Below are 27,792 nucleotides of genomic sequence, written 5' to 3' on the forward strand. Positions count from 1 at the left end.
TTGGAGGGGGAAGGTGAAACAACATGAAAAAGCTTTAAAAAATTATCTCTAGAAGGACACTAAGAATTAAATTCCAGCTTTTCTCCTCAAGGCTTTTCACACATTAAACTTGATCAGAACTTCTTCCGAAGATGCTCAGAAGCTGGCAGTCATTGTTTGCTTGTGATTCTTCCTTTCTGAGGAGACTCCTCACATCTGCTCAGCCACCTGCCCCAGGCTCCCAGAGCATGCCCGCACTGTCAGGGAACCCAGGAAGCTGCAGTAACAGGCTACCAGGGCCCAGGCAGCCCCAGCACTCGGACGCATAATTAGTCTAGTTCTTATATGCACTCCACAGAGAAATGTGTCGTTACTGTTATTACCAGATAACAAAAGTGGAGCAAAGAGATTAAGGGACATTTCTGCATGTGACTCGATGGCGTCTGACTCCAGAGCCCACACTTCTGACTACTGATGTCACTCACTAATCAGGGCCTCAGTCTTGTCCTGCTTTGCCCTGATAATCCCTGCACGGATCAATCACACATCTCTCTGTGCCTCTCCGCTTCAAAGCCTTTTCATTAACTCCAAGCCTGAGAGTCTGGCTTCTCCCTTCCTGGCCAGGAGCCTGCTCAGTTCACAGGACAGAGGATGAGGTGCTGAGTCACACGGTTCACTGGTTTATTGAGATTCAGGGAGATCCCTCCCCAAGAGACAGCACAGTGTGAAAGGGACGCGGCCTCGCCCCATCAGTCCATCTGTCCACGCCCTCATCTGGTTAGGATGTGCACCCACTACCCACTGGAAACAGTCTCCAACCTGCCCCCGTTTCTTTCCCTTAGTTCTGAAAAAGAGTAACAATGAAAACGTAAGACACAGCTGTTTTGAGGGATGGTTGTGAGTACAGGCTGAGGGTGGTTCACATGAGAGCAGAGATTAGAGGGAACATGTGGGGGTAAGCAATGGCAAGGAGAGGGCATGGAGGACTCAGCAAACATGAACTGGGGGAACCTGCTAGCTACATGCATGCTGGGTGCACATGGCTCTGCTGGAAGAAGACATGTCGTCGGCTAGGCAGACAACCGTGATGCCAAGATTCACAAGGCTGAGCCAGGAAGAGTGCCACTGAAGCCAGTCCAGGCAACACACACACAATCACGTTAAGATGCAAAGAAAATAGACAGTGCACCGCGGCACATAAGTAAAACTTAAGACATGATGTGTGCACATGAGGAGACAACTTAGTGTGCTCAGCACATCATACACACCCAAGCACACCACAGCACACAGCCACAACCACAACACTCTCAGGTGAGGGTAGGTGAGAGCGCCAGGGGTGGCAGCACTCAGGAGAAAATGCCCTTGCACAGGACCACACCCAGCTGCCTCAGGAGAGGGGAGATGGGGTGTGTGTTGGGAATTAGGGGCACACAGAGCAAAGAGGCAAGGAGCATGTGGGCCTGGGTGAGAGTGAGTCCCCCGGAAGAAGCAGCATGTAAGGAGAAAACACTAGGATATGTGGAAGAACAAGGATAATGGAAGGAGAGCCCTGCTAGTGTGGGAAGAACACTGTGAGGAGACCCTGCTGCTGACATGGCAGGAGTTGCTGTAGCAGCGATACAAGACAGGCTCTGGAGAAAAACGTGGTGAGTCGCCCCTCCGGGGTCATGAGTGACTATAGCTTCAGGCAGGGCTCAAACTGAACTGTGAAGTACTGATACAAAATAACTGTATGAATGAGTTAAAACAGTCCGTTTCCCAAAGTACTGGAGAGCCAAACAACGCCAGGCGTACAGGGTGACATGTATTTATAAGAGGGGGTTGGAGCACGTTCTCCAGGTTGGAGGTAAGAGTCCTTGCCCTCGCCCCACCCTCTCCCCACACCCTTCCCTCCCCTACTGGCCTTATCCTTCTTGATGCTCCCTCACTTGTACAGCAAATGCACTCGACTCCCATCACAGCTCAGCCGGTCAGGGGGCTCCGAGGGGCCCCTGGGAAGGCCCCCGGAGGGGTCTGGGGGTGTTGGAGGGTGGCGCCGTGAGCGCAGCTGCTGCCGAGACTGGAGCTGATGGCGCAGTTCCGAGACCCGCTCCTCTTTCTGGAGGAAGGAACACAATTGGGAGTGTGGGAGAAGGGGGATGTAGAATAGGAGGGGAAAGGAAGGGAGACGTTGAAACGGGATATACAGGCAGGAGAAGAAATTGAAATGTGAAGCAAGAAAAGAACAAAGAAAGCCACAGAATGTAACAGCATCAAGAAAATAGGCAAATTTAAAAACATAAAATAAAAAAGAGAACAAATGATAGGAAGACTACATCAGGCAACTTGGAATGCCATTCCCACACCCCGGAACTGCATGGTCCCTAACCACAGCTTGGACACTGTGGGCAACTAGCTAATGGCTCACAACAGCCTCCCCCTAACTACTGCCAGTGGCTGCTCTTTTGCCTCAGGATGGCTGAACCTCCACGGCCTCCTTCCTCCCTCTCCTCGGGCTAACACTGAATTTTAGCTGAGACTGAAACCCAACCCTCCCCATCTGTCTCCTGCTCCTTGGCAGGTGGTGTGAGGCCCTCGGTAAAGCACCAGCACTTGAACCTGATACAGACAACCCACCACCCTTAGACACGGTTGTCGCCACACACCTCAGCAATGATCTTTTCCAATTCACGGTTTTCTTTCTCCAACAGCCGGGACTTCTCTTCCTCGTTGTTGTTGGTGGATGACCCCGTTTTCATGGTGTCCTGTGCTTCAGACTGCCACTCCCCCCGAGTGATCAACCTGCGCATCTGGGAACAAAGGTTGGGGCGTGGGGCGGCTGAGCAGGGGCTGTGCAAGGAGGCGGCTGGGCAAAGTGTTGAAGTAGGGAGCAATGAAAAACTGCAAGACAAGCTGGGACAAAGTGAGGGCAGAGTCGCCAGACCTCACCTTGGGCACAAAGAGCACAACCAGCGTAATGTAGGAAGAGAACACGATGGCCAGAGAGGCAAAGGCGAAGGCTGCGTCCTGCTGGCTGGAAAGAATCATGGTCACAGGAGCAGTGATGAGACACAGGACCTGAGAAGACAGCATTTAGGAGACTCAGATCTAGGCAGGATTTTCTTCCCCCAAGAGAACCAATAAAGACAGACAAGCTCAGGTTGATCCTCAACTTTAAGCAGCCAAAGTCAAGAACGTACTATCCGGCCAGTCCTCAGCTCCTAATCAACACTGCCCTCGGGGTCTCTGCATTCAGTCTTGAGAAGACCTCACTAGGTCATTGAAAAACGCTACGGTGTAGTATGCTGTTTTTAAAGCTTTTTTCCCTTATCTACATGTATTACATACGTGTGGAATACGTGTGTACACGTCTGTGAGCGCATGTGCATTTGAAAGCTAGAGGAAAACCTCAGCTGTCGCTCCTCTTCCCCTTTGGTTTCTCATACAAGGTCCCTCAGTGGCTGGAGGCAGTCACTGAGAACCAAGGATCTACTTATCTGCATCTCCTCAGCACTGGGATTACAGGCCAATGTCATTACACCCAGTTCTTCTGATGTGGCTTCTAAGGTTGTCTTGTAAGAATCAGAACCCATCACCCCCAAACCCCAAGTAGTGTGTTTTCTGAACTGCTGTGTAGTATATCCTCTGAATTCAAACATTCCTTTCCCAAAGAAAGAGGGAGACATGTAAAACTCAGTCAATTATTAGACTCAGGAGGCCCATCCCCAAAGTTATAAAAGCAGTAACCACTTCCAGGAAAGAGAATGCTCTCCTGTGGAACTGCCTGCAAGTTGGGCAGGGTGAGGGTTAGAGTTTGCTGTAGTGGACTTTTTAGAGTCCCTCCTGCAGTAACTCCAACAAATGTGTAGGCTCACCATGTGTGATGGTTAGCTTTGTCAATTTGACAGTCTAGATTCCAGATCCTAGAATTGCTCAGGTGATTGTCAATGAGGGATTGTCTAGATCATGTTGGCTTGGGTATGTGAGCATATTTTTTTTTTGGGGGGGGGGTATCTTAATTTCTATTTATTGTTAAGTGATGTGGAAGACTCAAATCACCATAGAGGGCACCAATCCATAGGCAAAGGATCTGGGACTGAGCAAGAGTAAGCATGCATGCATTTATTTCTTTTTGCTCTTAACTCGGGGTGACTAGTTACTCCAAGGTGCTGTGTTGACTTCCTCCAGTGATGGACTATCACCTGGAATTATGAGCTAAAATAACTTTCTCCCCAAAGTTGTTTCTTCTCAGGGTATTTTATCACAACAGAGATGAAAGTAGAACACCAAGTCAGACTTTGGTAGAATCAATTATTTCGTCTGTTGTGGTGCCCTATCTAGGGTGAATCAACATTTGTTCCTATCTCCTCAGGAAAGTCATAAACAATGACTTTATAAATCAGAAAGTAATCGATGTTTTAACTTCTACAGAAATGATCTCAGATCTGATTTTCTGATTCTTTTAATCCTACCACCATAACAGTGCTACGGTCTGTCTCCAGGACCAACCTAGGTGTCAGGGAGCTTACCGCAACATTGTAGATGGCCATACCCACAGCCCTGTGGTCGTTGATCTTTTCAGTGGACACGCTTTTAGTCTCATAGGCAAGAAAGATTCCCAGCAGCAGCAGCAGCCCCTTGTAACCATAGAAAATGCCTAGGATAGCAGGAAAGGGTCACCTGGGCAACAAGGACCATCACACTCCCAACTCAATCCTCTCCCTCTCTTTGCCCTTCCCTTACTGGCGCTCTGCGTTGCTCCTCTGTGTCACTCTGTGTCGGGAAAGCCCTCCTCTCCATTCCAGACCCCGACACAGCAAATTCTCAGTGTGGCCCTATCCACCTGACACATCTGTCCTATACCGCTCCTCAGCTTCCTACGGAGCATGGGAATATCCAACCCTTTCCCTCCAGGCAGGATCACTAAGTCCAGGCTAAAAGTCTTAGTTCACCTTGTGGGTTTATAGATTCGAGGAATGTTAGTCAGGCTGATGGGAGGCTAAGCCCATGACCGGACAACCTTGATGACTTACTCCCAGGAGCTGATGGCCACAAATGATGGGTCACCCACCCACACTGGCTCTCTGCTGAACAACACTACTCACAGCAAAAGCTCTCCTTTTCTTGGAAAAGTTTAGCATAGTGACAAGGGTACTGAAATTGTCTCCTCTGAATGGTCGTCTCCTCTGGCCTGCTGCTCTTACCCATTCCTCCTGCTTACACTCCCCCACCCTAGCCCCGCCTCCTTCCACCTACATCCTACCCACCAAGCCATGTATTCATCTTCTTGGAGCTGCAGTGCTCCAGCTGGGGCAGGATGGAGACATCAATGTCTTCCTTTGGCTCCTCCTTGGCAAAAGTCTGAGGGAGAAAAGGGACAGGATGAGTGGCTGTTATCTTCTCCAGCTCCGATGAGGGTCAGTACTGTGCTGGATTCTGCTCCAGGCTGGTGTCATTCCCCTACATACACTAGAAGGGCTTGTTCCCCACTTTCCCTGATACTTGGAAAACCTACACATCCTCCCAGACCCCGGACTTCCCTTCTTTAGATAACCTAGCAGCTTCTGACAGGGCTCCACCTTGGAAAGACAGAAGTGCCCCTAATCCACATAAGACTGAGAAGTTCTCCCCTAAGTAGCTTCCTTTTCTTTCGAAAGGCAAGGTCTCACTATGTAGTCCTGGCTGGCCTGGAACTCACCATGTAGCCCAACCTAGCCTCAACTCAGAGACCTGTCAGCCTCTGCCTCTTGAGTTTTATGATTGAAGGCATACTGGAATTAAAGGTATGTGACACCACACCCAGCCTTCCTTCAAGACCACACATAGTCCTGGAGATGCCAAGCTGATTAGCCCTGCCCAGCTTCCAGCAACTCCTCTCAAGTGATGAGATACCTCAATGGTTCGGTGCAAGGGGTCCACAATCTGCCAGATGGCAAGAGTCAGGACATCCATCCCCACCAGCAAGCCTACAGTGGCATACAGTTTCCAAGGCTCTAGGGTCTGAGCAGATAGCCAGAGAAGACAGGTCAGAAAGAGGTCTTCTCTGTGCCCAGGATCAAAGGCTAGGTCTGAGAAGTAGCTCACCTTCCTCCATTCCTTCTTCTCCTCCTTCTTTGTGAAGACTGTGTGGACCCACCAGATCTTGGTGAACATAGAGCCATAACCCAGACTAAAGCCCAAGCCCAAGAGCCAAAGTCGGGCCTAGAAGGGGAGAAAGGACACTGGAACTAGGTGGGACTGAGGCCATGGTGGCTGGAACTGTAGGAGGCAATAGGAATAATGACCAGATAACAACACACAGGCAGGCATAGGAGGAGTACGGAAGGGAAGAGCAGGACTCTGCATTCATCCATTCCTTCCATCTGTCTCTACTACTGCCACAGCACCAGGCTATTCTTGCCAAAGCCTACCGATCTAATCTAGCACCTACCTGCACACGGCTGAATGTGACACAGCATGGAGCACCCACTAGCCTGGCCTATCTCTCGGGCCCTCACTGACTGTGCACCCCCGCCCCCAATCTCCCTTACCTACTCCCTTTCAGCTCTCATCCTTCAGTGAGCAAACACCACCTTGTTCCTGAGGCCCACACAAACATGGACTGACGCTGCTTCCCTTCTGTGTCCACAGCCCTTTCCACAGCTCCCGCCTTAGGTGTATCTCCTGTCAGACTGCAGCTAGCTGTCTATCTCTCCTGCTGCATGCCGATCCCACTAGGAATAGACACTTCTTGATGATGTGAGTTCATCACATCATCTGTGTGTGCACATGTTGTGTGGATAATGCATGATCAGGACAGAAACACAGTGGAGGAAAGAGAGAGTGCCAGCGGGAAGAACCAGGGAAAGAGTGGATGCTTCTCATAGTAGAGAAACATTCAAAAGTTTGAAACCAGCCTTTCCTTAAAGTCCCAGAAATTCCATCAGCTAGGTCCCAAAGGCCCTCCTCCCTCTGTGACAGTTTGTGCCTTGTCCCAACTCTATCTGCTTAGATTCTGCCTTTCAGAGTTTTTCTTTCAAACTCCAACCAAGGTTCCCACGGGAAAGCCCACAGTTTTGTTTCTCAGCCCACAATCCACAGACAAGCTGCCATTGTTCACAGGTTCTGTACGCAGACCCTTCCTTTGTCTTCAGTACTTCACCCTCTTCTCTGCAAGGCATGCCCAGCAACCTTGCAAACAGCCAGAGAACTGCAGAATGGAATAGATCTGGCACCCAGAAAGAAGGGACAGAGCCAAAGAGAGAGCAGAAGGGTGATGCAAGGAGGCAGGAAAGGAGACACTAGTCAGAGAAAGAGGAGAGACAGGGAGGGTACTCCTCAGAGGGCTAAGAAAGCCATATTCTGCAAAGTCTACATTGGACCACCATCTACTTACCTGGCAGACAAATGGGAACTGGCTTTCCCCTATGTGGTAACCATCCAGCCCAAGGGGAAAGACAGCAGCTAGTGCCAGTGAGCAGCCCACGGCAGTCAGATTGTTCAGGTTGGGCTGAGAGTTCTGGATATAACTAGGGCAGAGGCGGAGAGGGTGGGAGAAAGAGCAGAATTACCCCATCTCCTCCAGAGAGGCTTGGCTCTCCAAAAATGCTATCAACAGCACGACCCTATCCCCAGGACTGATAAAGGAGACAAGCTGGGGACAGGCAGAAAGAACACTCAGGATAAGAACACTGGTGGGCCATGGGGTTGGACCTAGGGGAGCAACAGAGCTTCTGCAACACAAGGCCCTGCTGGCGTGTTCTGTTTCTCTAGATGACTGCTCTGAAGGGTGGGGACCATGCCTGGTTTCCCCTTGTTTTGGTGAGTCATCATGCCATTCTCTATGACACAAAGTCTTCAGGGAGTATGGTGGGTATTTGAAGAAGCAGCCGGGCCAAGGTTCAAGTCAGAAGAGAAACTTACCGAACGTGGGAGTTGTAGATGTTAAAGGACAGACAGACAACAGCAAGAACAATGCCCAGGCTGGAGAGAACTGAGACGGAGATAAAGAGTTTCTGTGACAGGAAACGGAATGTCTTGATGACCAAGGTCTGGTCAGCTGGAGGAGACCCCCCTGCATGGCACAGGGGAGGAGGGGAGAGAAAAGGGAGAGAGGACAGTGGCATAAAGGCAGGATAGGAGAAAGAGAAAAACAAGCTGCTGAGGGATATCAGTGTGGGCTGAAGACACGAGGCCCTCAAAGCACTGAGCAGCTATGGTGGACAGAAGGCTGGAAGACACTGGGGACCTTGAGAAACAACCAGAAAATAAGAAGATGGCATCTGTGCTGTAGCATCTCATTCTTTGACTGCTGTTCCTTTTGGGATTTTTAAATTTTGGGTTTTTTTTTTTTTTTTTGTCTTTTGAGATGGGTTTCTTGGTGTAGCCTTAGCTGTCTTGGAACTCAATTTGCCTGGACAAGCTGGCCTCGAACTCAGAGATCTGCCTCTGCCTCCCAAGTGCTGAGATTAAAGGCGTGTACATGCAGCTTTTAGTGGTTTTTTTGTTTGTTTGTTTGTTTCTCTGTTTTACAGCAAAGGAAAAGGGAGATGAAAGAAGGGAACAGCTGAACCAGCCCAATATAGGGTTCTCTGTCACCCCATTAAAAGGTATAAAAGACAACTACAGAAGCAGAAAGTCAGAAGAGTCTCAACGAGGTTTTCCAGTTACTATTAAGACGAAGCTCAAATTTGTTCGGGGTGGAGGGGACAGACACAAAACACCTACTTAGTTTCAATTTGCTTAGCTTTAAAAAAAATTAAAAAGCCAATTTAGGCCATGAACATTTATAACTACATAGAACACTGCCCTAATTCAAGCTACAAAAATAAATACATAATAAAAAAATGAAGCAAAGCCTAGGCATATTAGCTCACACAGTAATGGAAGCAACGCTTGGAAGGCTGAGACAAGACTGAAACAACTTTGCAGTCAGTTTAGTCTACAAAATAAGTCTGTCTCAAAATAATAATAAAATAAAAAGGGTGTTGGGGAGAAGGCTCAGCAGTTAAGAGCACTCTGCTCTTCCAGAGGACCTGGGCTCAATTCCCAGCAGCCACATGATAGGTCACAACCAGCTGTAATTCCAGTTCTAGGGACCCTGGTGTCCACTTCTGGCCTCAAAGGGCAGCAAGCACACACACATATATGCAGGCAAAACACCTATTGACGCATAAAAGTTAATTAAATTTAATAAAGCTGGGCTAGAAGGACAGCTCAGTGGGTAAAAGCAATTGTTATGTAAACCTGGCAATATTCAGTTCAAACTGCAGAGCCGGGTAAAGATGGAAGGAGACCGACCTCACAACGTTGTCTTCTAACCTCTACAAGAACACCATGGCACACAAGCCACACACATGCATGTACACACACACACATACCACATGCTGGGAACGAGACTTCACTGGACAAAGCTGCCTTCAGTGGCCTTTCCATCCTTCCTCACCAGTAGGAACTTTCCTTTTTGCCTACTTCCAGTATCTTCCCATTTCTTATCATTTAACACAACAAAAATAACTGCTTTCTTTCCCTCTTTAAAAAGTGAGTGATAGGGGCTGGAGAGGTGGCTTGGTGGTTAAGAACACTAACTGCTCTTCCAGAGGACTCAGGTTCAATTCCCAGAACCTACACAGCAGCTCATAGCTGTCTGTAACTCCAGAATTCAACACCCTCACACAGACATTCATGCAGACAAAATACCACTACACATTTAAAAATAAAGGCTTGATAGGCCAGGTGTGCCTGCCTTCACGTTTAACACTGAGTTGGAAGCCAGCCCAGTCTATATAGCAAACTCCAGGACAGCCAGAGCTACATAATGAGACACTCAACAAACAAACAAACAAACCCTAAAGAAAAAAGAAACCTGAAAGGTGAGCCTAGCACAGTGGAATACACCTGAAATCCCAACACTTGAGACAGTAAGATCACTCTGAGTTCAAGATGAGTCTGGGCTGCATAAGGAGTTCAAGTCCAGCCTAAGCTATAGGATGAAGCCCTGGCTCAAAAATGAGGGGGGTAGGAGGGAGTAAAAACCAGAAACAAAAACTGGTGAAATGGCTCGGGGCATAAAGGTTCCTGCTACCAAGGCTGATGATCTGAGTTCAATTCCCAGGACCTACATGGTGCTGGGAGCGGTCTCCCATGAGCTGTTCTCTGATTTCCACATGAACACAAATGAATATATAAAATATGAGGGGAAAATAACAAAACAAAAACAATGCACAAAATAACCAATAAGAACAACATGAGATTTTTTTTTCTCTCCTACAGTTAAGCAGCTGTTTTCCTGATAGGGAACAGAGGTCCCCGGTTCTAACACATCAAGGCTGGAGGAAAGCTTCCACTTCTCAGAACCTCTGTGTTGCTTGTAATTTCCGCTGCAGCAGAGCATCACACCAGCCTCACACCAGCCTCACACCAGCTCCCCTCTCCTTTCTTGGAGGCTATGTTCACTTCCAATCCCTGCCCCAACCCCTGTGCCATTTCAACCCTCCCTCATTCAAATGTCTGACAACAATCATTCAGAAGCAACAAAGGAGAACTTACCAATCCACTTATCTGTTTTGGTCCAGGAGAGAACATCCTTGGTGCTGTCGTAGTAGCCAATCTTCTTGTAGCTGCCGCCTGGGCAAGGACAGGTGTTACCATGGGTAGGAAGAAGCCACCCTGGGCCTTTTCAAGCTTCTAATTCCCTCAGAGCTGTTCCCCGTGGTTGCATAATGCCACTGACCTAAGCAACTCAAGGGTGCTGTAAGAAGCCAAGTGGCCTGGCCGGGCAGCCTAGCCTCACAGCAGTACAAGGTGGTTCCCAGGGCAATCTGAATAAGTAATATAACCCTTAATAAGGCTCTTCACAGAGGAAGATGCCTTGGTACATCAACCACCTATTCTACAGCCTCACACCTCTCCCAGCAACACGTCTCTCACTTTGAACAAAGCTTTGAACAATTTCCGCCTGTTCTCCCTCTTGTGATAGACAGAACTGCAGATCCCCCCTCCCGCCCACCACCAGTGGCTTTAATTTTAGAAAGCTCTCTCCCTTTGGCTTGGGTTCTAATTCCTTGGATAAGATGCATCTCGAAGTGCCACGAAGCAAAATGCAATCACTCCTAAGAGTTCTCCTCCAGCATGGCCACACTTAATACAACTTTCTTCCAAACACCTACTCACACCCACCTCACCCTGGCTGAGGTCCAGTCTCACTTGTCCCATATACAAAGACAGCTGAGAGGATTTGGTGGCAGAGGTGGAGGGAGAAAGAAATTTTTCACAGGAAGCTAGGAAATAGGTCTCTTGGCCACAGCACAAGAGGCTGAGTCAGGTGGAGCTGAAAGATTACCTCACAGAAGCTCTGTGGACTCCTCAGCACTAAGTTACAGAGAAATGCTATCTGGAAAAAGCCAGCTATATGTATGACTAGAACACTGTTCTCACACAGCAAGAAACTGAGTGGATTCCTTTCCAAAGGAACCAGCTTCCTAGGCCCAACTTTCCATGATCTTTCAGGACACACTAACAGCTCTTAACCCCCCAGTCCAGCCTCAGGCAGGCAACTTCAACTAAAACCGAAGCCACTGGGGAAAAAGAACAGCTCTTTTTAACCTGCATGCCTCTCTGAAAGAACAGACTAACTGCAAAAGACCTATCCATGCCTGTTCTTTTTATCATTATTTAAAGCCCAACGAACACAGCACAAGGTAGGCAAAAGGTACCAGGCAGTCTTGTTGAGACTCATCATTGTTCTCCTTCCAAAGGAGCACTCAGCCCAGGCCCCTGCCTGCCCCTTTCCCAGCCTCCCAGGCCTGGGCTCACCCTGTAACTGCTCGATAAGTGTCCATGCCATTCGGGAGCCGCTGGCATCAAAGACCACATGGCCCTGAGGAGAAAGGGAAGGCAGAAGGGATAAAAGCAGGAGAAAAAGAGAACATCAGGGACTCCAAACCCTTCTGTTTTTGATGTAATTGAGCTTCTGAATGAAAAGCTATTTGTGGCATCTGCAGCATGTAGGACACACCCCAGATGCACATACCCTAGATTCTGGAAACTGTTCTTCTGAGATGAAGCCTCACCCCTGAGATCTGAAGGAGAGAGTTCCCAGAGAGACGGCTACGAACAACCACCAAACCCTATTAGGCACTAATTTTCTTACTTTAAAAGGAATGGGATTAACTCTCAAGTTGTTATCTCTTTCAAAAACCCTTCAGTTCTCACCTGACCCATAAACACCTGGTCCAGTTTGAAAAACACACAGCAATTCTTTTCATTGCCATCTTTTGTGTGGTTTTGTGGTTTGGGAATTCCTCGTCCCCTAGTCTAAGACTGACTTTTACAGAAAAGTAACTGAGAAAGCAGGAGAATGCATGTATCTAGAGGTCCTCCAAGAGTGTCTGTCCCTTCCCATGGGGTGCACAAGAAAAGCTCCTGTAACTCACAGAAACACCCTCAAAGGAGGAGGAGTTCATGGCCCGGTAGATTTGGTCTGTAATGGTCTGGTTGTTGTAGTTAAAGTCCTCCAGGCGCACACCCGAGCGGCCACCTCCTCCAGAGGTCTTGTTCAAGGCCAGAGCCAAGGCCCAGATAGCATCATAGGCCAGTGGTGCCTCCTGGAAGCCTCCAGTTTCCTCGGGGTGTCTCTTCAGCCTCTTGGTTAGTTTCTCCACAAATTCCTGGGATGTCTGGGCAAAGGGAGAACAAGAGGAAAGCATTGAAATGTGTGTGGGCGCAGGGGAAGAGGCCTCAGTTCTGGCTCAGACACTGTGACTTGAGCGGATGGTTTGTGTTCATATTGTCGGGTAGACCATATGTACAGACAAAATCGTTAGCTATACCCATGTGTCTATCTTGGGTTGGAAGCTACAAAACTAAACGGGGATTAGCTGAGTCCAATGGTCTTAAGAGTGTACAGCTGCTAGCTCAGAGCTACAAACAACAGAGAAATCTGATGAATAAACACTCTGGAAAATGAATGGCAAAGGAGAGAAGCAGAGACAGAGCCAAGGAAGAGATGGATTTCGAAATGAAGAGTGGCAGCGCTGGTGTTTTCCCAACCTTCAGACATTCACAGCAGAGTTGACCCAAAGCTAACACCTCCTCCAATTTTAAAGATCCAGAAAAGGCGACACCACAGCCTTTTGCACTCTGCCTGCCAACCAAGGGGATTGTTCTTTAGGGTGCTAACTTCTTGCTATCCTTGTATGACTTCCGTTTGCTGCCTCCTTGCAGTGGTGACAGCCATGGAAAACACACCTCACGATGTAGAGGTCTGTACCCTGTCCCACTCAGACCCCTCTTAGCACTCAACAATGTCGATCCCTGTAAGTCTCACGGATGAAGAGACCTGACCGTACATCTCACATGCATGGCTTTCTACTTGTGGGTGAATGAATTGCTGAACCTCTCAGAACTTCCTTCCACATAACATCACACCTTCCCTTCCTTACCATCAGAAGCACATAGGAAAACATTTAACTTTTTCTCTGCAAAACACGTGTTCACACAATCACTACACAGATAACTGTTTGGATTTAGAACATTCACAAGCCATTTTAGTGCAGGAGTGATACATGCATGAAGAACCTTGTTCCTGGCCAGTGAGATGACTCAGCACACATAAGCACCCACTGCCAAGCCTGAGCTGGGTCTCTGTAACACAGAGTAGAGGGAGAGAGCCAACACCCAAAAGTTAACCTCTGCGCATCTTGTGGCACACATACACAAAAATAAATGGATAAAATGTAATTTTAAAAAAATTTAACCTTGTTCCCAAGTCGTCAACACATCCTCTTTTCTGTTCAGTTTTCTAGAAACAGCCTGGGCCTTGAAATTACCCAAGGACAGGAACGAGCACTGTGCACAGCTCAAGTGGACACACTCTAATGACACTGTAAAGGTAGACACTTGTCACCTATCCCACACAATACAAGCACCAACAGCCCTAATGTAAGCCACGGGCTTTCGGTGACAATGGCCTGTTTGGAGACCATCGACCGCCACAAATGCTCTCATGTGGTGGTGGAATCTGATAATGGAGAGGTCATACAAATGGAAAGGTTACATATGGGAAGCACAGGAACGCTCATCTTCTGTTCAATTTTACCGTGAATCTAAAACAATAACAGCTTTAAATAAAAAGAAAGTCCATTGGATGGGTAAGTAGATGAATGGGTTCTAATTCTAATTAAACCACTTACCTACTAAGAAATCTCAAGCAAGTTATTAAATCTCACTAAACCGGCTGTTCAGCCTTAAAATGGGAATAATATTGTGTTAAAGAGCTCCTGTAAGGATTCAGAAAGAACACATAAAATGCTGGGTATGAGTACATTACACTTTCTCTCTGTGAGTTTCCCTGGTTGCACCCTCGTCTTTGTTCCCAATGCGCAGGCCTGTAATTCTAGCCCGACCTTCCATCTTATAGGTCCCATTTACACTAACACATTGTAGCTATATATGACCACTGCTCTCGAGTTCAAAAAAAGAACAGTGGCGGCACCTGTAGTCCAAGCTGCTTATGATGCTAATGCGCAGGGAGTGGGGATGTGAGTCTGCGTCTGTCGAAGGCCAACCTGGGCAACACAGCAAGACCCGCTGGGAGAGACAGGGGAGGGAGGTGCACAATGGTGTATACCCTCAAACTCAGGAGGCAGACAGAACAGTAGGATTGCAAGTTCGGGGCGATTCTGGCGTGCATAGAGAAGTTCAAGGATAACCAGATCTACACAGTAAGTAAGGCTAATCTCAAAACAAACACACAAAAAAGGCAGGTGGGATGGAGAGATGGTTCAATGGTCAAGCAGAAGACCCATGTAACTCCAGCTCCAGTGGATCTGACGCCTTTCACCTCCACTGGCATCTCCATACACACACTCAAACATGCTTAAAAAAACCTCAAAGATGGAAAAAAATACAAAACATAGCTCACTTTTCCCTCATACTACCACACTATTCAATTCATAAGAGTGAAAGTAAATTGCATATTTTCAAATCAGCAAATCTTCGTAAGCTCTTCGTTCTAATGTTCCATTTAACACCATCCCGCTCTATACAGGAGGAGGAAAAGGAGGCTGATGACGGTGGTGGTGAAGATGGTGATGGTGACAGCTAACAATTAGACTGTCCTTGCTTTGTGCCGGGCGCATAATCATCGTATTTAACCCACAAACACTTCAATGAATGCACTTTATTATTATCTCTATTTTAGACGTGAGAAAACACAGACACAGAGCCCTGTGGCTGCCTTGAGTGGCGATGCTGGCGTTCCAGACCGGGGTGTCTGGCACAACCGTGTGCTCACTGTGTGCTGCTTCTGTAGTGAAAGCACTTGAGGGACAACTGCCCACAGACAGCAGCGAGCTAACACGTCCGAGCAGCAAGTCCTTCAGCTTTCTGATCTGGCCAATCCCCGGTTCAAAGTAAAGATTACATCAGAGAATCACCATATTGGGAAGGGATTAGTCTGCTCAGCATGACATTACTCCAGATCCTCAGTTCACGCAGGACAGCTAGCCAGCCAAGAAGAGCACCACGGAAAATCATGAAAACCGATCTTTCCTTTGAGTCAAAGATTATTGTTTACTTCTCGTTGCCGGGGCTGAACTGTGCATTGTGGGATATTTAGGAGCGCCCCTGTTCTCACAGTCCAGACATTGCAACCTCTGTTGAAAACCACCAAGACCAGATCAGCAGCATCAGAAACTCCAGGAATTTGCAGAAATGAAACCCTCAGGTCCTACCTCTGACCTGGGGAACCCCAGGGACTGGGTTCAGTAGCCTATGTACTAACCTAATTTTCCTGGTGGCCCTGATGGAAGTTTGGGAACTGATCCAAACACACCTGAGGCCATACCTACGGGATAAAAGCAACTCTGCTATTCCTCTAGATCTCATGGTTCTGTCCACTCCACCCTTCAGTCCAACTCCTGCCCTGATGCACTTCTTTTGGTGCTATTTGACTCACCTACAATCTTCGATAATCACTTGAAAAGGCTGCTTCCCTCCTCTATTGAAAGATCTAGGCTTTTCCACCTGACATTTCCAGCTTGGGTCTCAAGAAAGGCCTGTGTGCCTTTAAAGGGTTTTAAAGATACTTTAAAGGTACCTTTTTAAAGGTACTTTCTCTGAAAACCAAAAGCCAGAAAAGGCATCCTACCTGAAGGCCCAACTATCAACCAACACCCTCACCCAACTCTAAGGTCTCTGTAGTTCCTTCTCTCTCCCCAGGGTGAAGACAGAGCCCTTGAGTGGCAGGTCTGGACTTAGGACACTAGTAAGCCTTTCTGACTTTGGTGACCTATTCCACTACCCTGGGTTCTGGAACATGACTATGCTTCTTGTCCTGTGCAGGGAAGTGTTTGTCCAGTGTTTCATCACTGTCGTTTTTTATTGAGGTAAATTAAGCATAGAGCACTCCAGAACACAGTTATAACCAGAATCCATGTGGCAGCCCACTTATAATCACAACTTCCTGCCAGAAGCAGATTCCTGAATCTTATTTCTCCTTTGATAAGACACTATCACTACTTGAACAGTGTTTGCACATCAAGGTGTGAAGGTGTTGGTCAGGCTTTGTGCTTTTCCATGGTGAGTAATGAGGCAGGGCAGGCCGGAGTCCAACTCAACACGGCACCAGGAGCTGCACGGCCCAGGACAAGTTACTGCTAAGCCTCCCTGGCTCCAATTTTCTAGCTGTAAATAACAGCTCTGTTTTAGAGTACTGCTGTTAGGATCCTGAAATTATGCAGCAAAAACCCCGATTTTCCTCACAAAATTGTTAAAGGCATCTTTAGTTCACCTCTCTGAAAACAGGTATTTTACAGCTGGACTTACACCAGCTGACCCTGCTGAGCTATGGAGATTCTGTACTATGGGGTGTGGTGCTGAACATTCAGGGTTCCTAGCCACATGCCAACACCCACTCTCATTCATGGCCCCCCACACAGGGCTACCCTGGTCCCCTCAAATCAAGACAGTGACAGTGTGTCTTCAAAGTGCCCTATCACTAGAAAACTATCTGGGGCTAAAGCATTTCTGATATTTCGTGCACATCCAAAATTCCTTTAAAAAAAAAAAGAGTGAGGGAAAATTATTAAAAACTAATTTCACATCAATAAAAAGTGAGTATTCAAACTAGGTATGCTAGCACACGCCTTTAATCCCAGCACTAGGGAGACAGAGGCAGAAGGATCTCTATGAGTTTGAGGCCAACCTGATCTACATGGTGGGTTCCAGATATCCAGAGGTACACAGGAAAACTGTCTCCAAAAAAACAAGAAAGTGAATATTAAGCAACCATCTGAGGCACTTACATAAGTCACACACACACATACAAATAATAATAATAATAATAATAATGATAATAATAATAAATAAAAACACATCTGTGCCCTAGAGAAACTCCCTGGAAAAGGTGTGCTTGTGTGTACAAGCCTCTACATTACCATTAACACCACTCCCTCACTTGACTTCTCACCAGCTGCTCCTTGTTTCCATGGTAACAGCCCTTCCACTCATCAGAGCTTACTGTACATTCCACGATTTTTCTCTCTCGCCCAAGGAAATCACAGAACAGGTAGAACCCACAAAACATGACGCAAACAAGCACAAAATAGGCACCAGCCCCTTCGTGCCACCTGACTCCACTGCTATCCTCACTTCCCTTCCTCTCCCTTCAGTGTTCCCACAGGCCCTTCCACCCCAGTGCCGGGTTCCAGGTCCCCACCCTCACCATGTTGGAAATGCTTCGGGTGTTGGCAGGGTTCAGCATGACGATCTCCGTGGTGATATGGCCTTCCACCGCCTCGGTCATTTCATCTACTGTACAGTTGATTGATGGGTCATAGGTCTTGAACCAGTTGTCAGCATACCACCCAATGAGGAACCAGACATACTTCTTCCCAAAGAGCCGTTCCTTATAGACCTGCATTCAAAGATGGGAGGGGAGCATTTGAGATTTGAAACCCACTATTTTGTATGTTAACCTAAAAATTTAATAATATGTTTTTAAAATCTTCAGTTCACAGGGAAGGCAACAAAGATGCCTCCTTCACCCACTCACAAAAGATGGGGTTAAAACACAAAAGAGTAAATGAGAAAGTGTATGTGCTCGAGCGTAGACAAGTGATGGGGTCAGAGTCTACAGACACCTCAGGTCTTTTGCTGTCAGTCTGAGCAGAGATGCAGAGAGGAGGACCCAAGAGAAAACCACAGGAGACACCCATCCAGCCCCTCCCTGCTCCAGGTTCCATCTCCACCTCACAAAAAACTTTCCGGGCTTCAGTCTCATAGAAAAGTCCCACGATGATTCGAGCATCCTGACGCTGTAAAACAGAAGCAGAGACAGAGCGCCTGGGGGGTTAAGCCACTGCTTTCCCAGCTCCAAGTGCTTAGCACGAAGAAATGTTCAATGGGCAGTGGAGAAATGGCAACTGGAAGAAGGACCTAAACCTTCCCGGGAGGATGAACAGCTGCCTCTTCCAGGCTCCCCTCTCCAGCCGACCACCTCCCACGCCGACCACCTCCCACGCCGACCCCATGGCAGGTGGAGCCCACCATCCCGGCTCACCCACCTTCAGGTTTTTAACAGGCACGGCTGGATCTGAGAAGAAACTCTGTCGGAACGTGATCTCAATTCCAGCCTCCTTCACTCGCTCCTCTAGGTCATCCAGTGTCTTAGGTGCGAAGGAGAAACATGGTGGTACACACAGGGTAAGGCAGAGCCTCAGTGAGGGCTGATGAACCCCATGAGGGAAGGGTGAAAAGGAGCACCCCCTGCTTAAGAGGCAGCTTCCAAGATGCATAATGAGGCCCTCCTCAGGGTCTATCTCCAAGGACACTGCCCCACCAACCCCATTCCTAACCCTGAGGAAAAAAACAAACAAAAACAAAACAAACAACAACAACAAAGAGAACCAAAGCAGGAATGGACAGAATGTTGCCAGCTCAGGAGGCAAGTGGGCAGTCAGACAAAAGGATCACAGGAAAATGGACTGAGTCACTGAGAAGGAAGGAAGGATTAAAGGGCCACTGAACACAATGAGTTCATAGAAGACCCAAAGAATAAGCCAAAGAGAAGAATCAGGCTATTTTCTTCAACTGTGGAGCCCTGCCATTTCCTCTCTACCTCTGCAAACCTCCCCATCTCTCTTTAAACTGTCGGTCAGCCTCTCTGTGTGTCAACTACCAAATGCACTCCGTCATTTGTCTATCTGTCTGCCTGGGGCGTCTTCTTTCCTACCCCATCCAGCCACTCCACATTCCGCGGCCAATTCCTCCGCACCCCTGAAGGCACTGGGACCCACTACATCTCATTCAGAGTCCTATCTGCCTGAGGAACAAAGCAAAACATTGGAGAGGATTCCAAAAATCCAACTCCTATGCTCCCCAGGCTACAGCAAGAACAAGCACTTCGCCCACTTGGAATGTGTTCTCTTTTGATAAACCATCAAGGTCTCCCCCAGTAGAGCCACCGCCCCTGGGACCTCGTGTCCCATCCCGTCGGGACTCACTGAAGTGAAGACCTCTGTGGTCTGCTGAATGGTGGCAATCTTCTTCCAGCCCCACTTTTCAAAGAGTTTCACCCGGGTGGGATTGTGGAGTGTGGCAGACGGATGTGTTCGGAAGAATGTTGGAAAACGCTGTCGGTTTGACAAAGCTGGTGAGCTGGAGCCATATGAGAGCTGAGGCAGAAGGATCGGAGGTGTCCATGAAAAAAAGAACTAAAGATGCTAGTCTTTAGCTCTTTCTTGGTCCTAACTTTCCTCCCAACTCTCCAAACTTCCCCAGCTTTGTCCTAAGAAAAGTGATTTTCAAGAGCAAAACCACACACACACACACACACACACACACACACACACACACACACACCAGTCCTCATCAATGGATCCCCACAGCTCCTTCAGGCAATGCTACCAGAAAGCCAACCAGCCCAGGTTCCCCATAAGCTGAGTCCTGGCAGTGGCCCCGCTCTCTCGTCCTCTTAAACATTAAACCTCTCTACTTAGAATAGCTCAAAGGAAGATGGCCCGACCCCACCCCACCCCCGCAGCGCATGCCTTTCATACCACGATTAGGTTCCACATCCGGGCAGCCTCAGCCACGAGTGTGGAGACAGAGCTGCAGCCAGGCATGAGGATAATCTTGATGGGGTCATTGTAGAGTAGTTCATACAAGTACTTGGTGGCCTGCCCTGGGTCACACTGAGGGAAGAAGGAAATGAAGGCTTGCCCCACACTCCCCCACCCCCATACACACATCGAGCAATGCCTGGTGTCCTAGACAGCCTTCCTCAATCACTCACATCCATCATTATCACCACATTCTTCTTCCTAAGCATCTCCTCCTGTCAAGTTTCCAGTTTCTCCTCTTTCATTAAGCCCCTTCTCTTGTCTTCCACCTTAACCATATCCACTGCTGTATGTCCCTCCTTCCATATCAATGCATACTCTACCCTCTCCCATTTCTGCTCATTCTCAGTCATTCCTAAGCCCACTCTCTTCGGTCTTCTCTGGCCCCCCGACCCCATCCCATGTTTATAGGCTCTGATCATCTGCCTAGAAAAGTCTGCAGGAACACAAACAAATTCTCTCCAGATCCCCAGACAGCTTCCTCAATGAAATTTCCACCTTCATTTTGAGAAAACAAGAAGATCAGTAGGAGGTCTGCTCAGCACCCTATCCTTTCCTGCTGGGTCCTGACATTTGACAAGTCCATTAGGGAAAAAAAGGGGGGAGGCGGTGAGGAAGAATCTAAAATGAGGACGATAAGAGAAAATACATAGAATGGAACTCTCCACAAACCAGATAATATATACTTGAAAGAAACGCAATGGGAAAGAAAGCTAGAGACGAAAAGAAAGGTAGGAGGGAAAATTGGGGGAGGAAAAGCCAGCCGTGGGTCCCCCACTGTCTGTTCCCCTCCCGCTGAAGCCTGACATTTCAGAAGCTGCTGGAGCCCCCAAAAAAGAAGTGGAGAAGAAATGACTGCCAGTGGGGGGTCAGAGCAGAGGGGATGGAGACAGGAGGCACAGGAGTCTGGAGAGAGTGAACTTTGTGGAGGGGGTTAGAAATGGAATAAAGAAGGTACTGGAGTCTGCCTGCTCCCCACTGAGGCCTGACATTTGAGACACTGGGAAGTTGGAGACATGAAACCCAGGGAGCCAGGGGAGCTGGCAAGTCTGAGCACCCAAAAAAATGTACTCTGAACTCTGCTGCCTGCTCTGCTCTCTGTCAAGGGCAAGGCTCACCTGTAGGTTTGAAACATTTCCATGCCTTCAACTTTACCTTTTATTTTTATACCCATTATGGGGTCCTTCTCAAGTTACATTAGAGCAGATACTGACCCCAGCTTCTCCCAAGCCCCTAAGTGTCCCTCTACCTGTTTTTCTGAAGAAATGATTTAACAGGAACAATGAGGATACTCAGAAACCTACAGTTACATAAAACAGGGCCTTAAGTGTGTGCCATCTCCTGCTCCATCTCTACCTGTTCCTCCTCCTGCCACACCCCATTCATCACTGCAAGGCCCCTCCATGGACTTCCCATCCTGCAACTGCCAAGGATCTCCACCTATCCTCTGCCAAATCCCCTCCTTCATTTCTACCTTCTTCTAGTCCCCGCACCCCATTTGGTCCCCAATACCTCTAGGGAATCGCTTGTCATGGAGGATGAGTTTGAGCTCAAGCCAGGCTTCTATCTTCCTGTAGCGCCCCTTCTCTGGGCTCTCTACAGTTTCCCCTCATAGCCAATTATCTATTTCGCTCTCTAAATAGATCAAGACCCTTTCTCTTTCTGCCTCCCTACCCTCACAACTCATGTTTTGTTTGTGTGTTTGTTTGTTTTGTTTTTTTCCCCTGCACCCTGCCTCTCTCCCCACAGGCATCCAGAGGGTAAGCTGCATGCAGGCATCTCCTTAGGCAGGATTTCTGTGGATGAAAATGAAGACACTACTTGGAATTCCTTCCTGACTAAGGAGTTCAAACTAGCATTTTAAACCAGTGGTGAGCCTTGTTCAGTGAGACCCACAGAGAAGGAAACATTCCGAGGGAAGTTTTTTCCCCAAGACCCTAACGACCCTCTGCCAGCAGGCTCACTCTGCCCCCTTTGGAGGAACATGTCTATTTTTAGGTGCACACCAATGTGCCACACAGCCCGAATATAAAATGGCCAAATCTCCCACCTGTACTGTTCTCCTCAAGTCTCTGCAGCTGCGTGTCAGAGAGGACCCAAACCTCCTTCCTTCTGACATGTCAGGTCCCACTTAGGGAGAGACTTCGTAAGAAATCTTATTATAGACCATCCTCTAACACCAAAATTTCTTCACCATGACCCTCTCCCTTCCTTCTTCCCAAACCTACATCCTGTTTCAATTTTCAGACCCACCAGGCCACAATAATAAAACCAGAAGCTAAAGTCAGGGCCCAAGTTCCACAGGAAGCCCAGTGTTCCTCAGGGTTACCACCCTCTTCCCCAGCCCCTCCCCTGCTCCATTCTCTTCTGACCTCCCTGTACACTGACTTGCCACCCCCAAAGCTGTTTTAGGGGCGGCTTAATGACCCCAATACACTCTCCCAGTGCCTCAGCTCATCTCTTAACCATTATTAGTCTTTCCCAGAGCTGTAGGCCACACATCCTCACAGGAATCTCCCACAAGGTAGAAAAGAGGACTCAGGCAGCCTTACCTCGCTGTTTTGTTGATAGAAGTAGAGCCCTCTTGTCTCTAAATCCTCCCCTTCTCTCCCTATTCTCCCAGCCCCAACCTACGCCAAGATTTACCTTGTTACCATGGCAAATGTAAACCCCTGAGCCAGCTGCCCACCTCTGACGTTTCTTCCAGCCCAGCCCTGACCAAGGATAGCTTACTCCAGAGGATCAGCACCTAAGACCCCCGACCACTTCTGTGAGTCTCCTATGCCTGCGAAGGAGTCCAGTCGGCCTTGAGAGCCACTGAGCCATCCCTAAGCTCCCCCGGCCAGTCACACTCGGGAGGGATCTGCCTCGCAATCCCAAAGAGGATCCACAGCCCTCGCTTCCCACCACTCTGGCCACTCTGTCCCTCACCCCAGCTACCTTGCTGTCGTGGTGGATAAGCTTGAGCTCGTAGTCCGGCAATATGTCCCTGCGGCTGTTAACGTCCTCCAGCGCCATCTCCACCGCGGGCTGGCAGGCCTGGCCCCCCGGCCAGCCCCCGCTCATGGGAAACAGCGCCCCGATGTACACTGCACGCCGTTCTGAGGAGGGGTGCGGGGGTACCCTCGGGTGAGGCCGCGGGAGATGGGGGGAGTGAGAGGCCCACACCGGAGCCATCCCAGCCGCTATCACCAGCAGAAGAGGCAGCGGCCACCCCACCGGGGGACAGGGGGCCCCAGGGCCCATGGCGGGGAGGGGCGGGGGAGGCCTCTTTGTGGTGGGGGCAGCTCAGGGGGGACACTTCTTCCGGGGAAGGCTGCTGGGAGGGCGTCGGGGAGGCGCCTCCATCCCCGGTCTCATGGGGAGGAGGGGGCCGGAGCCCGGGGAAGGCAGAGACGTGGGCTTCCTAGGGCCAGGCGGCGCTGGCTCCCGCCACCGCGGACTCTCCTCGCCGACTGACCGACCGACAGAAGGGAGGAGGGAGAAAAGGAGCTAGGAGGGGGGCCTTGACGTCACGGGCAGGGGGCGGGGATAGGAGCCAGTGCCGAGGCCCGGAGGGGAGGGGAGAGGAGGGAGAGCGAAAGGAAGGGAGGGGGTCTCTGACTAAGGAGACTAAAGGGGAGGATACGGAGGGGTTTGGATGTGATCGGGAGCGAGAGAGGGTAGGAAGGGGTGGTGACAGTTCTGAAGGGGGCTATGGGGAGATGGAGCGAAGGGTGGGAAGAGCGAGAGCGCTGGGTAAGGGTTTGCGGAAAGACTCGTGTGGAGAAAGGGAGGACTCGCATGGAGAAGTGAGGGTTAGGGGAAGGATGGTGCGGCTGAGGAAAGGGTGATGGGGAGAAGGGTCTACGGAGGGTGCGAGGCCCCGCGGGAGTGGGCCCTGTGAGTAGTCTCGATGTGAGGACCTCCCTGGCAAAACCTGGGCAGCGGGGGACAGGAACAGGTCCGCGAGGTCTGAAGGCACCCCACGAAGGAGACCTGGGGTCCTCCGGCGCGAGGCTGCCCCCTGCCGGGCTTCGCGCGTGGAAGCTGAGTCCGAGAGCAGCGGGAGCCGGAGGAGTGTGGCCAGGCAGGGAAAGGGGAGGGAGCGCGACCCGCGGAACCCCGCGTTTTGGTGGCAAGAAACAAGTAGGGAGAGGAGGACAGGACCGCAAACTAGAATGGGTGGGGGGAGATGAGTAACAGGACACCCACAACCTACGGAAAGAAATCCTGGAGGGTGAAGAGTGAGGGGGTGGGGTGGCAGCGCACGCGGGAAGGGTTTCTGATCTCACCTGAGTGTGGCGTTCGATTCACTGGCAGCAGGAAAGACGGGGATCAGAGAAGAGTTACCAGTGGCGCCCAGCTTCCCAGGCCTGCTCCCCAGCCCCCTCCCACACCTGTTCATGCGGAGCGAAGACTGCGTTGAGGGAAGGGTGCCTGGGGATAAGAGCAAGGCGGGGCTGCGGGTCAGGACTTGGTGTTTCTAATTTTCAAAGGACAACAGAATTTGTGCCACCAAGTAAAAGGGGTCGGGTCGGGGTATAGCTTAGTTTTGCAGAGCTTGGATTTTTTTTTTTTTTTTAATCTATGGTCTCTTTAAGAAAAAAAAATTACAAATACAATTGGTTTTAAATGATTGCTATTTAAATTTAGTAAATTCTTCAAAAGTTGGTCAGCATATGAACACATTCTTAAGAGCTCAAAATAAAGTCTTAGTCAAAACTGAAGAACCCTGAAGTTTAATTTTCATTCCAGAAGAGAAGAATATATACAAGAGTTTGGGTGCTCAGACAAGGGAGATGTTTGCGAAAATGGCAAAGAGGTGGGAAAGAGCTGGTAGACACAAAATCATTATTCCTTCAAGGAATGATCGAGGCTGTAAAAGGTATACACAAGGCCCACGGTCTTGCCATTTGCCACTGAGCAATTCTGATCTTATTCTCATCATTCTGCCCCTATTTTTGCCTTTTCCATGTTTCCAATCCCAGATCTCAATGACCTTTTTTCTAAATGTAATTTACGATTTACTTCTGAATATTTGCAGTAATTCCATTATAGAATAAAGCAAAGGATCAATTCTAGAAGAGTGATATTCAAGTGTACAGAATGGGGATGGCTTTTCCAGGGGAGGGGGGAAACGGTCTTTAAACATTAAGAAGGTGAGGGTGAGTGAAATTAATGATGAAAAAGAGGAAGAAAAAAAGGCTCAAGATTTGAAAGCAGGAAGAACACTCTAAAGGTTATGGAGGGAAGCCCAACAAAGTGAATTCAAAGGACTGTAGAGCCAAATCTGAGGCAGATGGATGGTGTAAAGAGTTGGGCTTTGACCTCCGTCTTTCCAAAGTCCTCCCTGACATTCTTCACAGCATCCATCCATTCCCACCCCGCTCCCACTCAGTACCAACACCCCTTCAGCTGCAGGGGGCAGCTGTTCCCCTCACCCTGGCAGTGGGGCTTGGGGGCGCTCCACTGGCCCTGACCACAGATGCTGCGGGAGCTGCCCACCAGGTGGAAGTCGGGGTCACATCGGAAATCCACCCTGGCTCCATCCAGAGCTGGGAGGTCCCCACCCGTCAGGAAAACCTTCCCATTTTCCAGGGTCAAATAAGACTTGGAGCAGATTCGGACTGTAGAGAGACAGGAAAATAAGAAGAAAGGCAAGTTGTAGGGAACAGGGAACTCAGGTTGTCTGGGTTCACAAGCATCCTGCTCCCCACAGGTGTGCAATGTTTACGCCTCCCTACTTCCCCCCCCCTTTCTCCCCAGCTCCTGTATCCACATCCCTATCAGAAAAAGAGAAACAGCATTTCTATTGTAGGAACCCAAGATGGAGCTATAAGCACACAAAATAGGAACTGCTCACAGCACAGCAAAGTGGTTGTTCTCTGCCTTTGAAATGTGTAGATGTATGTAAATTTGGATGCATGATCAGGCTTGCTTTTCTTATGGCTGGTCTATACTACTACTAAATTGGCTCATACTGGCATTGAGTTGGAGACAAGTGTCAGAAAATGTAATAAAATATTTTTATAACTCAAAAAAAACCTATCTCTCACTAATGATTCTCAAAGGCCAACTCAGATGAAAATCAAAGTTATTCCATCTAATGATGAATGCCCTAATGAAGAGGATGAAATGAACGTGCTGGCTGCTAGCTTGCTGCCTCCCACTAGCTGCTCACAGCGGCACCCCTCCTCCCACATAGTACTCATTCATTAAATGTATTTGTGGATTTCGTTCCACTGGATTTAAATTGCTGCCTGGCAAAACAACCAAGGTTGGTTTGCAAACGAGAAAGGAATGGCCGGATGGAGGGGGGCTGGCTCCCCAGGCTACTCACCACAGCGGCTGGGCGTGTCCATATCCGTCCAGGAGCCGTTGGCCAGGCACTTGCGCACCTTAGGCCCCACCACCTCACGCTCCCCCCGGCACACATATTCAATCTCATAGTCCACGGGCAGGAAGTTGATGGCCTTCACCTGGTCGCGAGTCAGGCCGCGGTACCTGATGCCCCCTTCCCAGGGCGGGTGTATGATCTGGCAACCTGAGAGGGAATAGGGAGGCACAGTGGAACCGTGGGAGCGGGAAGGCAGCGCTGCAGAGGAAGGAGGAAGAGCAGGGCGTGGTCAATGGTAGGGTCGGGGTGGGGACAGAAACGGAGGTGGGGGGACGACCGGAATGTGGGAGTGGGAAGAGTTGAGAACCCCAGGCTACAGAACCCAGAGTCACAGCTTAGGGATAACGGTGATGCGAGAGTCCACCGGCAGAGAAGTGTAATGGGGAAAAAAGGGCTAAGAGAGAACCATAAGGACCATAATGCTCGGTGGTTAAAATGAGGGACCACGGCTGAAGAATACCGGAGCTTAAAGAGAAGAGAACCACACAAGCCCATCTGAGCCGCAAGGTGGACCACGGAACGGGGGCGCTGTAGTAATGTGGAGCCCGGAGAGGGAGGTGGGGCTGAGAAGATAATTCGGGGTCACAGAACAGCAGTGTAGTGTAGCGACGTGAGGCCGAGGAAATGGTGGTGGTGACAGAAAGGAGGTCAGGAGTAGTGGAGTGGCTGCGGACCGGGAAGCCGGAGGGGGAGGGTGTCCTGACGCGAGAGTGATGAGGGATGGAGACGTGCAGGGAAAGGAGCTGCAGGGTGAAGAGGTCGGGGCGCCGGAGGAGGGTGCACCTTCCGAGGTGGCGTTGGGGGTCTGCGCCCCGCCAGCGCCCAGGGGGCGGAGGAAGAGAGGCGCCAGCAGCAGCAGCAGCAGCATCTGAGGAAAAGGCGGCCGTGAGAGCACGGCGGAGCCCGCCGGCAGCGGCCTGGACCAGCCGACGGACAGATCTCGCTCTGCGCGCCTCCCAGGCTCCGACCGCGCGGCTCGGGACGCGGAGGGCGCCCCGCGGAGGAGGCGGGGGCGGAGCCGCACGGGCTGGGGGAGAGGAGGAGAGAGCGCCTGTCCCCACCCTCCTCCGGCCTCCCTCGGCCCCCCACCCTCCCGGGACTCCACCTCTCTCCACCTCCTCTCTGCGGCCCCTGTGGCTAGCGCTAGCCCAGCTTACCGACGCTCGGGGTCCCGCTGCCCCATCGCTCGCACCCGCCCCCCGCCTTCACCGTCGGCCTTGCCCAGCGTCCACCGGCCTCCTCGCGCGCCCCTCTCCAAGCCCGGCTCCTGGGGCCCTGCTCTTACCTCGGCGGCCGGTCCCGCTCCCCGGCTCTCCCCGGGCCTCAAGGCCCCAGGCCCGGCCGCTGCTCCCG

At 49.8% G+C, this 27,792-nt stretch overlaps 1 protein-coding gene across 1 annotated transcript; it reads right to left on the reverse strand.

Moving 5' to 3' along the window:
* Window positions 1-645: 645 nt before the first annotated feature.
* On the reverse strand, window positions 646-27,792 carry Gabbr1 (gamma-aminobutyric acid type B receptor subunit 1). Its single transcript, XM_055606541.1, has 23 exons — window positions 27,725-27,792; window positions 27,223-27,307; window positions 26,383-26,586; window positions 25,484-25,669; window positions 24,335-24,355; window positions 23,001-23,161; window positions 19,998-20,132; window positions 19,443-19,613; window positions 18,504-18,605; window positions 18,189-18,254; window positions 17,663-17,854; window positions 12,372-12,614; window positions 11,752-11,815; window positions 10,486-10,563; window positions 7,861-8,011; window positions 7,334-7,466; window positions 6,043-6,159; window positions 5,851-5,958; window positions 5,226-5,319; window positions 4,488-4,615; window positions 2,908-3,036; window positions 2,625-2,768; window positions 646-2,077 (listed from the first exon to the last, which is right to left on the reverse strand). Exons 2-23 carry the CDS (start codon window positions 27,305-27,307, stop codon window positions 1,904-1,906), a joined length of 2,886 nt encoding a protein of 961 aa, XP_055462516.1. The 5' UTR covers window positions 27,725-27,792; the 3' UTR covers window positions 646-1,903.

Source organism: Psammomys obesus, unplaced genomic scaffold, assembly GCF_907164565.1.
Source record: "Psammomys obesus unplaced genomic scaffold, mPsaObe1.curated_primary_1811, whole genome shotgun sequence".
In the NCBI taxonomy this organism is placed as follows: Eukaryota; Metazoa; Chordata; class Mammalia; order Rodentia; family Muridae; genus Psammomys; species Psammomys obesus.